This window comes from Stegodyphus dumicola, chromosome 4, assembly GCF_044657685.1.
Source record: "Stegodyphus dumicola isolate Sdum_Otavi_A_Nest chromosome 4, ASM4465768v1".
NCBI lineage: Eukaryota > Metazoa > Arthropoda > Arachnida > Araneae > Eresidae > Stegodyphus > Stegodyphus dumicola.
Window position 1 is genome coordinate 59363496 of NC_140771.1, and position 13415 is coordinate 59376910.

At 33.9% G+C, this 13415-nt stretch overlaps 1 protein-coding gene across 2 annotated transcripts in view; it reads left to right on the forward strand.

Annotated features, from left to right (window-relative positions):
• LOC118194531 (uncharacterized) overlaps nt 1–13415 on the forward strand; it is a 176751-nt gene that overhangs the window by 39234 nt on the left and 124102 nt on the right. For both annotated transcript variants that reach the window (XM_085814969.1, XM_085814968.1), the window contains exon 3: nt 5918–5978. In XM_085814969.1, coding sequence (XP_085671095.1) covers nt 5918–5978 — 61 coding nt within the window. The remainder of the gene's footprint in view (nt 1–5917; nt 5979–13415) is intronic.

A 13415-nucleotide genomic window follows, 5' to 3' on the forward strand; every position in this document is an offset into this window, starting at 1 on the left:
CAATTATTTTCGTGTATTTCATTTAAACTGATGGAATTATTTCAGTATACAGTACCAATTCCGAGACTTCGGCCATTCCAGATTTGGGATTTTTCCGGATTTTATATCATCAGTTTAAAGTTTGTAAGATGACATGTAGAAATTATAAAATTAAAAATATGAAATTGTGATTTATGAAATAATAAAGCATTTATGATCTAAAGGCAACAAAATTTACATACACACAAATCTTAATATATATTTATTTATTTCAATATAAATTTTTTTTTGTGCTAGTACTTTCTCTTTAATTTTGTAGACAGACATAATTTCTAATTCAGTTAAAAAGTACCATTGTTCAAGTCTTGTAATTGCTGCATTGATAATTCCCAGTAACTAGTCAATCAAAATTTTTTCGTTTTCAGTAACCACTGTGACACCTTCTATCGGTAGAGGTTTTTTCTGGATCTCTACAGATTTCGCCATCCGTTGATTGATAATTGGGGCATTGTCATTGCAACGAAAAATTTCTGTTATATCCTGTTCATTTATTACCTCTCCTCCACGTTTCTTTAAAAATTCCATTAATTGGAAAATTTAACCTTTGATTGATATCTGAAAACCTTCAGATTCGTGGCTATCATATTCATCAACCTCACCATGAAATATGCTACCTGGCCATAAATTATGCCAAACATTTTTTAAAGTATCTGGAGGCACATCTGCCCACAAAGCAGATTTTACGCTAAAATATTTAAAAAATTCTTGAATAGTCTTGCCATTATTCAAAAAATTTCACATGGATTTAAAAAATTCTACTTTATATTTCCATTTCAGGGTGCGCAGTATTCCGGTATCCGTAGGCTGAATGATTGATATACAATTGGGTTGAAAGTATAATAAAGATGTATTATCTTTCACTAAAACTTTTAAGTGAAGTATGAGCCGAACAGTTGTCTACAATCGGCAGTTTTTGTGTTATCAGGTAAACCAACCAAATTCTGCTGAGCCTCCATGTTCTTTTATTTGCACAATATATAACAGGACACTTTTTACTCCTTTAAATGCTCAAGGTCATGTATTTTTTCCGATTATGAAAAGTATACACTAGTGCGTCCCTGCCACATTTGCACATGCTAAATTGTTAGTCTCGCTTTGAAATCTTTGACACCAGTTGGTATCAGCTGAAGCTTTTTTTATGTGAAATTCTTAATTGCCTTATACCATGTCAATTTTTAAATTTGGTTAACCATCCTGTTGAGTATGTGCTTTCAGTTTTTAAGTTCATTTCTTAGTGAAATATTTTAGCTTGTGCCATTAGCATGTGACCCACCAATGGCATGCCCTCACTGCGACACTGTTTGACTTATTTAATTATCACTTTTAGCATACGAATAATTTTTTCTGTCATTTGTTGCAAGCTGGGTGTCGGAATCCACAAAAAATTCAAAAAGTTCCTTTTTCTGTTTTCTTATGTCATATACAATTGACTGTCTAGTGCCATACTCCTCATGTAATTTTGAGATGGATTTATCTTTATCCATTATTTTGTAGCAATTCCACTTTTTGTGTAATGGACACTGAAGCATGCTTTTGCTTTTTACATCCTGTTGCAGCTCCAGAATTAAAAACTGTTTTCAAATGATCGAAAGTTGAAACTTTAATTTTCATCAAACTGCCTTAATAATAAAACAGCCTGCAAAAATAATTAAGCTGGATCAAATCTGAAAGTTAATGAACATCTGCTATATTGGCTGAAATTCCTTGGAATGAGTATAATTTTAGTCTAGCTTAATAGCATCTGCTATTTATTATTGGTTATATATTATGAGCTTTGCAATGAAAGACAAGTTGTTCCTCTAAATTTTGCCTTGCTTCTATCGCGCACTGAGACGATTAAGCCTGATTGTACTAGTTTAGTTATTTATTATACTTATGTGTATTTCTTGCACATACTTAAGGCGTATCTGAGTCCTGAATAAATAAATTCCCGTATGTACTTAAAGCTTATGAATGGCCAACACTAGGTATCTTACCGTCCTAAATTCTGCTACCAAGCTCCTCCTTAAGTTCTAACTTTTTGCCGCCCCTAAGTTTTGGATCCCAGTGCTTTCCCTTTATTCTAAAAATATTTTTACTCTTTAATTTTAGTGTTTGATGCTTCTCTAAATTCCAAAAATCTTGTCTTTCCTAAATTCTGCCGCCTGGTGCAGCCATACGAGCTCCGCTGCTGGTTGTTCTGGTGGTTCTGAGTTTATGTTAAAAACAAATCAGTTATTTGTAATTCATATAGCCCTAAATGTAATCTTTTGGCCTATTATCATTAGCAAAATATATTTCTAGCATATGGAAAGAAATTTTTGTTAAATTTTTCCTTGTCAATATTTCTTAGTTGTGCATATTTAACTTAAATCTGTAATTATTGCCAAGCCTAATAATGTCAACATTAAAGGTTATACTATACTCTTTGTACTAATATAAAAATTATGAATGTAAAAAGAAAAAAATGTTTAGGCATAGGTGCATGAGTCATTACTCAAAAGTTGTCATGGATTGATAAATATGCGGTGATGAAAGCAAAATATAGTAAATAATGATTTGCCAGTTCGGCGTCAGGAATATAAAATAGTAGGTGTAAAATCAGCGATGTTTTTATGTAGAATGTGTTCGGTTTGAGATGTATGCCAAGCAGATATGCAGCTACGGAGCCAAATTTATGCTAAATTATTGTTTCTTCAACAACGAGGTATTTATTTGGAGTCGAACGGAAATTGTGACTCTCCACATGTTTTATCTACAAGGAAAAAAATTAAATGCGCATATGTACAGCATTTAAAAAAAAAAAAAAAAAGCTGTTGATGGTTTTGAGGTCAGGATTTTAGATCTTTCCGGATATTGGACATCTGGATCTCAGACTTTGTACCGTATAAAGGTTTTATTAACTTGCACATTTTAATAGGAGGGGGAAAAAACTTTCAGATAAGAATTCGCAATTTGTAAGACCAGGAGAAATAATTTTCTTTTAAATTCTCAACTTTTTAAAGATTTTTTATTCTTGCATGTTATCCTGTCAACCATGAAAGTTGGAGATCTTGCCTATGTTCTACCAGTCTTTCCCGCTTAATTCTCAAGAAACTGATGCCTCTTCATTTAATAAACAATCTGTATTCAACCTGCTTCATTTTTTTTCTCTTTTTAATAGATCTTTTGTTATTTCTGGTATTTTGTTAAACCCTCCAATTTTACTGGAAGTCTGTTTAGAGCATTATGAGTACAAATTTCCAACAGTTAATTCTTCCAATGTATTATTGTATTGTTGTTCATATTTAGCTGACCATGTCATGCTCATTAATGCACAGTTTTTTAGTTGTAGGATTCCACGAAGTTAAAATAATCCATTGCTTGATGTTCTGTGGAAGGCAGGTCACAAATTTCAATATTTTTTCTTAGTCTGACAACAAAAATACAGCAATAAACAGTTAAATTATATCTTTATTCACATAAACAAAAGATGGTTTATCGAGAATCAGTCTGGATCACATCAAACGAACATTCAGATTTTATGAGTATGTTGTTACTTCATGCTGATCCATATTTGGAGCAAAATTTCTTTGCTTGGCAACAGTTTCTCGGTCAATCAAATATTAAGTACTAGATTTTTTTTATTATTTTTTATTTTAGATTCCAAAATTATACATATATATATGTATATAAAATAAATAAAAATAAAAAAGAAATGATGGTATTCTGCAGTAAAACTCTCAAACATAGTTGCTACTTTATTGCAAGAAAGGACCATAGATTACTTGTTATTTTAAAAACACAAATTTGTAAATGTGTTGTTATACATATATTTGTGTAACTATAATTTGCAAATTTATTTCTAATTTTAAATGTTAACTATAGTTCCCATGGAATATATTGCAGAGCTAAGTGTTAATGTAGCAAAGGAGTGCTGTCTCATGCAAATCAATTCTTGTTGCTTTCTATTTGTTACATTACCATAGTTCCTATGAATTACCAGGCAAAAGTGTTATCCAAAATGGGTTATGCCAGTAAGTTCAAATAAATAAAATTCTACCGTATTGACAACTTTGAGATGTTTATACGTAGGTTGGGGCAAAAGTCATTGCAACTTTTTTTTTTCTTGAAGATACCAGTCCGGTTGTAAAATGTGACATATACAGACGAAAGGACAAGGTCTTAACTGGACAATGAATAGCACTGAACTATCATAACACATGAATTTATTAGGGTAGTACACAGAGCAATATGGCCACCTTCACCATACAAAAGAATGATAACACAGTACATATAAAGTTGACATGACAAAACCTGAGCCTAAAGTCCCTCAATGTAGTCCCCTGCCGCTGTCACCACACACTGCCAACGATGTGGGAGGCGCTGAATACCATCAGCCTCAACATTTGCCTCACCATGTGTGAATCGGGTCATCTGTTGGCGCACAGCATTAGCAATGTCCTCTCATGTAGCAAACCGCCTACCACGTATTGGTTCCTTAATCTTGGGAATGAGATCAAAGTCAAAGGACGAAAGGTCATCAAAGTATGGTAGGCTCTCCAATTCTTCCCATCCCCAACATCGGAGTAGCTGCCGTACACACTCTGCTTTATGTGGTCTTGCATTGTTGTGCAGAATTATTGCACTATCCACAAGATCTGGATGTTTATTCCGAACGCCACGTCGTACCTGTCACACCAGGAAGTCCCTGTAGTACTGTGCGGTCACTGTTCTGCCATGAGGAACAAAGTGGCAAACAATGACACCTCTGACGTCATACGCGACGATCACATCAATTTGACTGGGGAAGGATTCTGACGGACCTTCTGCTGCCTTGGTGATCCAAGATGTCGCCACTCCGCGGACTGACGTTTCAGTTCTGGTTCGTATGCCCTGGTGCAAAATTCATCGATGGCGATTATTCGTGAATCGCCGTCCTGTTGTGAAAAAGAATTGATCGCCGTCCTGTTGCCAGCGTTCAAAGTGGTTGGAGCATATTGCATAGCAGCACACCCACCTTTGAACTTCCATCAGTGCATGCGGTACCCACTTCGAAGCGATTTTGCGTAGACGTAGCTCATTACGCAATATCCTGCGGACGGTGCATTTCTCGATGCCACTTGCCCTCTCTAACTCTAGTAACATCAATCGTATGTCTTCATCCATGAGGTGCTCGATGATGGCATGTGCCAATTCCGCACACTCACCAGTCATCCCGAACGTTGCTCATCACTGGTTGACACATGTCCTTGCTGAAACTTTCCTATCCACCGTGCTACTGTACGATATGGTAGGGCATTATTCCCAAGAGCTTCTACTAATTCACTGTGACATTCCATCGCATTTCTCCTTCGGAGAACTATTATTTTGATCTAAGCGCTTCTCAACACGTGTTACTTCCGTCTCGCACGACATACCAACTGACTGATTTCAGAGCCCTCGCTACCACAGAGCCAGCTATCACGGAGCCATCTGTTGTTCTGCATACACACTATGCCTGCAGAGCCTACCCACGATACATATAAGTTTTGTGATCCTTTCACATATCTACAAGAAAATAGTTGCCATTACTTTTGCCCCAACCCTCGTATTATTTGTACCATTTATAAGATGGTACAAATAATACATATTACAATGGGAATTTTTGGGACGATTTCATATTTTTAAATGTATAATTTCTGCATGCCATCTTACCAGATTTAAATTGATGATCTATAATCTGGAAAAAACCCTAATCCGGAATCGCCAAAGTCCTGACGAGTCCGGATTACGGACTTTGTACTGTATTTTCAGTTCTGTTTCAAAAAGTGAATTATTCCAAAATTGTTTTAAAGTTGATGTAACATTTTGTCTAAATTTGAAAATGTACGTGCTTCTTTTATATTTTTTTACACAGTTGCATATTAAAATTTTTCAGCAAACTTTTTCTGTTGTTGAAAAAGAATTTGGACTCTCAGGAAAACTGGATCCATCCGAAAGTAAGCATATTTCTGTATTTGCAAATATACCCACACAAAAAAAGTTGTGCTTTCATTTTTGATGTACCATAGAAGAAATTATTGTATTCTCTTATGTATTTTCTCATGATGTAAGTGGTAGCGTGTCCAACAAGCAATTGGAAGATGAGTGATTAGAATGTTAGTGAGGACGTAAACAGAATTTTTTTTTTTTTTTTTCTTTTTGTTTTTCCATTTAAAAAAAAAAAAAAAAAACCTGTTGTCTCCAAGGGGTGCCTTAACTAGTGTAGGGAAAATATGAGGAATTATTGCACTCCCAAATGTGTGCTCTTATGTTATAAGTGACAGCATATCTACTTAGCAATTGGAAGATTCATGGTTTGAATTCAACCAAAGAGCTTATTTTTCATGTTTCCCGCTCCGAAAAGCTTAATCTCTTTGTATATAATTAGACTTTTTTCATTATAAGTAAATGTTTATTGATAAAATGAATTATAATTTTTATGATTTGTTATTATAATGTAGTTTCATAAACTCTTTTATGCAAGGTGTCAATGATTTAATCACATGATTGAACACAAGACCTTAATAAAAAATTAAAGCCGGGGGAAAAAAAAAAAAAAAAAAAAAAAAAAACCCACCTCTGGCTTGAAATCAGGTATTATACCATTTTTTTAACTGATGCAAAAGGGATTAAAATACTTTGTAATACTTTTAAAGATGTAAAATTGTTTGAAATATTTTAAACTAACCATGTTTGCCCAATGTATCATTTCTATGTCTATCCAGTCTCAAGCATGAATTCAAAACACATGGTATATGTTGTAAAAAGGCTTTAAAAAATCTAAAATAGATCATCAGCAGTTGATTTTTTTTCTTAAAATACATCATTTTATACTGTAGAAAACCCTCATTTTTTAAAATTAATGGAAATCTTGAATCCTGGATATAAGCCTGCATCTAACCCTGACTTTAAAGGAAAATTATTAAATGAATAACATATGAAGAACAAATAAAAATATGCAGTGATGTTTCAGTAGCTCAAGAAGTATGCATGATGCTTGGCCTAATATTCACATTCAACGACACATTTGAATTTCTCGTATGTATTTGTACAATAGATGAAACTGTACATTTAGTGGAAACTACATCATTAATACAGTCAAAAGTCGTTAATTCGGGCACCCATAATCCGGAATGATCTATAATCAGGACCTCAAAGCTACAAACTTTCTGCGCATGCGTCGCGTTGACGCATGTGCCCGTAAGACCTTTACGGTTGCGAATACGCGTGTGCGCATGCGCAAAATACGTTTACGAATGCGCGTTTAATATATAACGGACGGTATAAGCTAAGCTAAAATTATCTAATTCAGTTAATGTTGCAGATTGCGTTGTTCCTTAATCTTCGAATTGGATTCGGCTTATTATTTTTTGCAGAATGTTAGAGCAATTTTATAAAAGTAAGCTTGAACTTTCGATTACGTCAAATAGAATTTCTGATATATATTTACTAATATGCAAAGGATCTACAAAGCGAAAGTATGTTTCGAAGTCCATTAAACAAAAAGGGGAATTGCTGCAAAAAATGGATAAAGGCATATCCTTTGTTTATCTAAACTTTGTTTATCTTTAACGCTGCGGCGCGCAATGAATTGGAAGTTGATCTGTCAGCACTATCCTTATCTTCAGGGCAGATGATTTTATTTTATTTGGTTTATAATTCCTTACTAAATGTAGTATTTCATCTCAATGTACTCCGTCTTTGGTATGATTTAAATCAAATTCCTCCTCATTATAATTCGCTTCCGATAGCGAAGAAAGTGACAGAGGTTATTGAAAGCGAAAAAATTTCGATTGACAAATTAGTCGGTATTCTCGACACAGCAATTATAGGACTTGAACAGCGGAACTTTGTAACTGAACAAGAAATTATGTCTGTTTATAGAATTAAAGAGAATGTATTATCACATAAAAAACGAAGCAACTTAAACAACTTACATTGAAAGAAATGTTTAATAAAGTAAACAAATAAATATTAAGCTTTTTTTTTTTTTTTTTTTTTTTTTGTAAATTTTGATACCTTTTAGATCATAATTGTTCTTTATTTCATAAATTACGGTTTAATATTTTTAATTTTGTAATTTCTGCATGCCATCTTACCAGATTTAAACTGATGATCTATAATCCGGAAAAATCGATAATTCGGAATTGCTGAAGTCCCGACGAGTCCGGATTAACGACTTTTGACTGTACTACATATATGTGAAAATTTACTTATTGTTGAGTAGAGGGAGAACTCATTGCACACAGTTCATTAGTATGCGCTGAGGACTACCTTTTAGGGGCTTTTTGATGCAACATCACAACTCATATAAGGTAGGCCTCCCGCCTACACTATTATATGAGTCTCTGTGGTCCAGGTGGTCTATGTAATGCCAGAATCAGAGATGGCAGAACACTTAACTTAAATAAACAGCCTTATTGTCGATCCATTAAAGAAGTTGAAAGCAAATAATTTAAATGCAACATTCTTAATTTTGTAACTAATAGTGCAACAAAAATGCTAAAAATAAGAAAGAATCGGAAACAATTTTCAACTTATATCTTGTGGTAGTTCATTTATTAGTCAAAAATTTAAATATATCATGCTACTGAGCATGTTTATTTAAATCAAAATATTTTAGAAGCCAAATTTAATGAAAGTGTGGGAATGGGTTTAACTGCCGTGTATGCGCGACGCAATGATTCCACTCTTATTAGCTCTGCATCGCTTATACGTGAAGGGCTTCGATCAAACTCTTCACCCCAGGGTTGCATATACATAACTTAAAAACAGAGCAATATTTTTGAATTATTAAATGAAATATAAATATTTTGAATTATTAAAAGATGGTGCTAAATGGTAAAGATTTTCACATTGGTTAAGTCATGTGGCTTTTTACCCTCATGTATGAGCATCAGTTTCTGTTTTGTGCTTCTGGTTTTGATAAATTTATTGGTGTAAGCAAAATCATAGCTCTTTAAGTTAAAGGGACATTCGGCGGGTTTGTTTATTTTGTTATGAATTTCATTCTTTTGTTGTCTTTGAATTTGGTCTTTGTTTATATCATTTGCATTTTACGTTTTTAGAATCTGGGGAAATGCGTCTAGTTCATTGTTTCCTCTTTTTTTTTTTTTTTTTTTTGTTTGTTTGTTTGTTTGTTGGGAGGATGACATCAGGCCGACTATAGTGGGTATAACGTCGCCGAACTTCCGTCATGAAAAAGATCAGACCAGTTGTCCTTTTTTATATTTATTTTAAAACTTAACATAGACTTTCATAGTTAATTAAAAAGTCACTTTAGAGCATTATTACAGAAGAGGAAAGATATCAGGTTTCCCGGTGCTTAATGCATCCATCTTGATCAGCATATGCTCGGCGAAAAAAGCCGTCATTGTTCTGTGTATACATTCTTGTTTTCAATTATTCCACACACAGCAGAATTATTAAATTGGACCTTAATTACCAAAAGGTAATTATTGCTTAATTTTCTTTTACATTTCATATTTGTAATTTTGTTTTTATGTGTATAGTATTGATTTCATGCTTATAGTTATAATTTTAGTTTTTGCATTCTTCATTTATTTCTATTAATGTGATATTCTTTATATTAATACATATTAAAAACTAGTATATTAAGTAATTTCAAGTATTGAGGTCATTACATTAAAATGCTGATTTTCTATGAATTTTTTTGTAAAAGGGCTTTACAGCTAAAAATGCATTTGCCAGTGGCGTCGTTCCATTTCAGGGGCTTCAGTTCCACAGCTTCAATTCGTTTTTAGGGTGCTGGTCCTCAAGGGGGGTAAATATATCATCTATAGCAATTTAGAGTTTAGTATCCAGCTCCTTTACAAGCTGTGTTTAAAGTTACTAATTTTGATACAAATTCTATAAGTGAATCAAGTTGCAGTAGCCAAGAATGTTCAGTCAAACATTTTTAGAGTTATGAAATTTGTACATATGTTAATAATTCTAGTGAAATTACATGTGAAATTGTATTTTTCTTGTATATGAAAATCTAAAGAAGTGATGCTTTGCCAGAAAAGTAGGTATACAAGTCTATTTAACATTGAGTAAATGGTCATCTCTCTAAATTACAGAGATATCGCCTAGCTGGTGACATTTGTGGCGACTAATTTTTGTCACCAAATTTAGCGAGAAATCGCGAAAAGATTGCGCCAATTGCCAAACTTTAGGACCATTTAGTGACATTTTTTATGGCAGTGGTATTAGTAAAAGAAAAACCTTCATTTTCATGAAGGTTGCAGTTACACCAACTCCTGACCATACAGAGGATACAACTTCTACTAATCTTCAAGAGTTATTATTATAAGGGCACAACCCTATCCTCCTAGCCAGCACAAACCGGCCGTGTGATAAAAAAAATGAGACTGACCAGATCTGCAAAGGTTATAGAACCATGCCTACTTCAGCTCTCCAGGTGCTTGCAGGATTCCCTCTGGTAGCGGAAAGGGAAAAAAGTAACCCTAGCTCTCCAGCATTTAATTGATACAGAGTTATGGGGACTTAGTCTCATTCACTCGGACTATAAATCCAGACACTATCAAAAGTTAATATGACATCCAGCACATGTAGATTTGACCGATTATACCCACACAACGTACACATCCTTAATCGAGAAAATTATCTCTATGTACACAGACAGTTCCCAAACCTAAAGAGGTACTGGCAGTGCCTTCTATGTTATGGAAGAAAGACCTATTCCTGGTGGAAATGATTAAACGGTAACAACACAGTCTTCCAGGCAGAATTGGTACCATCTTGTATGCATCTAACAATCATCAAACTGGTACCACAAAAATTCATATAGATTCACACTCCAGCCTCGCAGCAGTTAAAAGCTGGAATAGAAGCAGTGACCAAGTAATATATATCAGAAAACTGCTTCTACAACTTTCAGTAGTAAACAGTCGACATCTTAACTGGGTCTCAGCCCTGTTGATATTACAGGTAATGATGAGGAAGCTGACAGGCTAGCTAAAACAGCGGCTAACAACTCCAACTTCAAGGAGCAAGCAATTAAATTTCCAATCTCTTTTCTCAAAAACAGAACAGCGAAAAAGTTATTTGTGCAGTGACAGTTGCATTGGGAAAATCATACCGCAGGAAAAACATTTAAATTTTTTCCCAAGGTGAGCTGTGAATTAAAAATTTCTAATGGATACCTAACACAATATTTCACAGGGCACGGGCCTTTTCTGGTGTATCTGAAGTGCTTCCATCTGCGTGACACTGATCTGTGTCGTTGGGGGGAGATAGGGGAGTCAGACCACTACTCTTCAATTGCAACGGCACACTTAACCAACATCTACGTACCCCTGCTGATCAGTGCTGGCCATGATGGGCCAACACCATTACAACAATAAAGGTGGTACAAAGAAAAGTAGATAAAGTAATCAGTTACTGTGCAGGAGGAAATGCATAGTATTATATGGATACATGTTTCAAACACATTTTCCACATGACTTATGTATTGTACTTAATAGTTTATTTTACCTTACTGATTGTGTATAGACATTGGAGTCAATTTCAAACATAATATGCTGGAGATATATTACATTATTTTTATTCTTCTTATTATTGCTTGTTTTATTTTTCTAATGTCATCTTTATTACTATTTTAATATATATTGGTGTCTTGATTAATATACCTGGCAAAGTAGATACAATGTAAGGTACTTTAGTAAGATTAAGTGTAATGAGAGTTGAATGTTAAAGTATTTAAGTTCTCAAATCGTCAGTTAATACTAAGATTATGTAATGGCCGCAATAACCCATAGATACAGATAAATGTGAGATCTAGAAAGGAAATATATAATTAAGAACTTACCCAGAATGACAAAGCCAACTTATTTTTTCGAACAATAGAGAAAACACGTGCACAGTGAAATTATACGAGGATCTATGAGGTCGATGAACAAGGATGCACAAGTGAAGACATCTTTTGTCTATCTTGCTAGACAGTAAAAATACTTAACAGCAGCAATCTTATATGAATTTGGAGTCTCACTTATCTTACGATTCTCCCGCAAGTTGAATTAGTCTCACAAAAAATTGCATGGCCTTTCCAGGCAGCATTAAAAGAAGAAAAAATGGCACATCAGCATTGGCAGGGAAGGAGCAGGCTAGAAGATTCGTCCTTCACCTCCAAACTCCAGCTGCAGAAGAGAGGGAGAAACTATTTGTATAAATCCCTTCAAGCGTTGTCTTCATACGGTCACGATTAACAAAAATGATGCGTAAATAAAGTGGAGGCTTGCCTGCACAGGTACTTAAATTCTTGTCCTGTAACAGTTCTCAAATTTATGTATTATCTGTATTTATATAAGAATTAGGCCTTGTTTGCCCACGTATAATTACCATTAGAACCAGAATTTGCTGGGATGAGAAATAAAACACTAAAAGACTTTCCTTGACAAGGTCAGGACAGTGGTCATCCTTGGTGGTGAATATGCAAGTTCTGCTATTATTTAGCATTACAGTGAAATTTATAATTTATGCTGCACTTTTCTGAGGAACCCTTTTTAAAAATGAGTTGAGTCAGTGACCTCATTTGATTAATGATAATTGTTATCTGTAATTAAAGAATGTATAGGGGAAAGTGATTTGACAAGTGATATTGTTTTAATTCAGAATATGGTAAAGTCTTGACATATTGTTTTCATTCATTGCTGAACTGAACTGTACTTCTAGCAATTCTTGGTCTTTCGAAATTTCTGTGAGTGGAAAAGATGAGTATTTATGAAATTTTCTCATTAATCCCTTTAAATTAGTCCTTTATCTTTCAAACTGAAAATTCTAGAGTAGTTAAATGCTCTTTTGTATGTGAAGCTATTTTGCCAAACATTGTTGAACTGGGTAGATTTCAAAAAATGGTATCTCTGTTTCTGCTAAAGTTGTTTACATAATTCCAATGGTTATATAAACATAATTTCACAAATTAAAACACAGTAAAGCAATTATTCCAGTAATACTGTATGATCATGTATTAATTCTATGTAATATAGAGATATACCCAACTAACATATGCCAGCACAAAGTCAAAATTTAATAATTCTTTCTTAGAAATTGAAAAATATAAATTTGAAGTGTTGAGTGTTTGACTTATTGTGTAAAGAACAATATCTGTCCTAAAATGTGTAACTGAGTTACACTTGCTAACCGATGCTTCTTTGGTTAAAAGTATCTGAAATCAAACTATATCAAAAGAACAATTAAACTGGCAATTTACAAATGCTTAATGAGACCTGTTTTGTCATGTTTTATCACATTGACTGAAAAGGATAAATGCTTGGAGTTTTTGAGAAAAACATTTTGAGAAGCTTTGTTAGAGGTATTTAAGTAGATAGCATCTGGAAAAGAAGAACCGATGCAGGAATTTACACGATGTA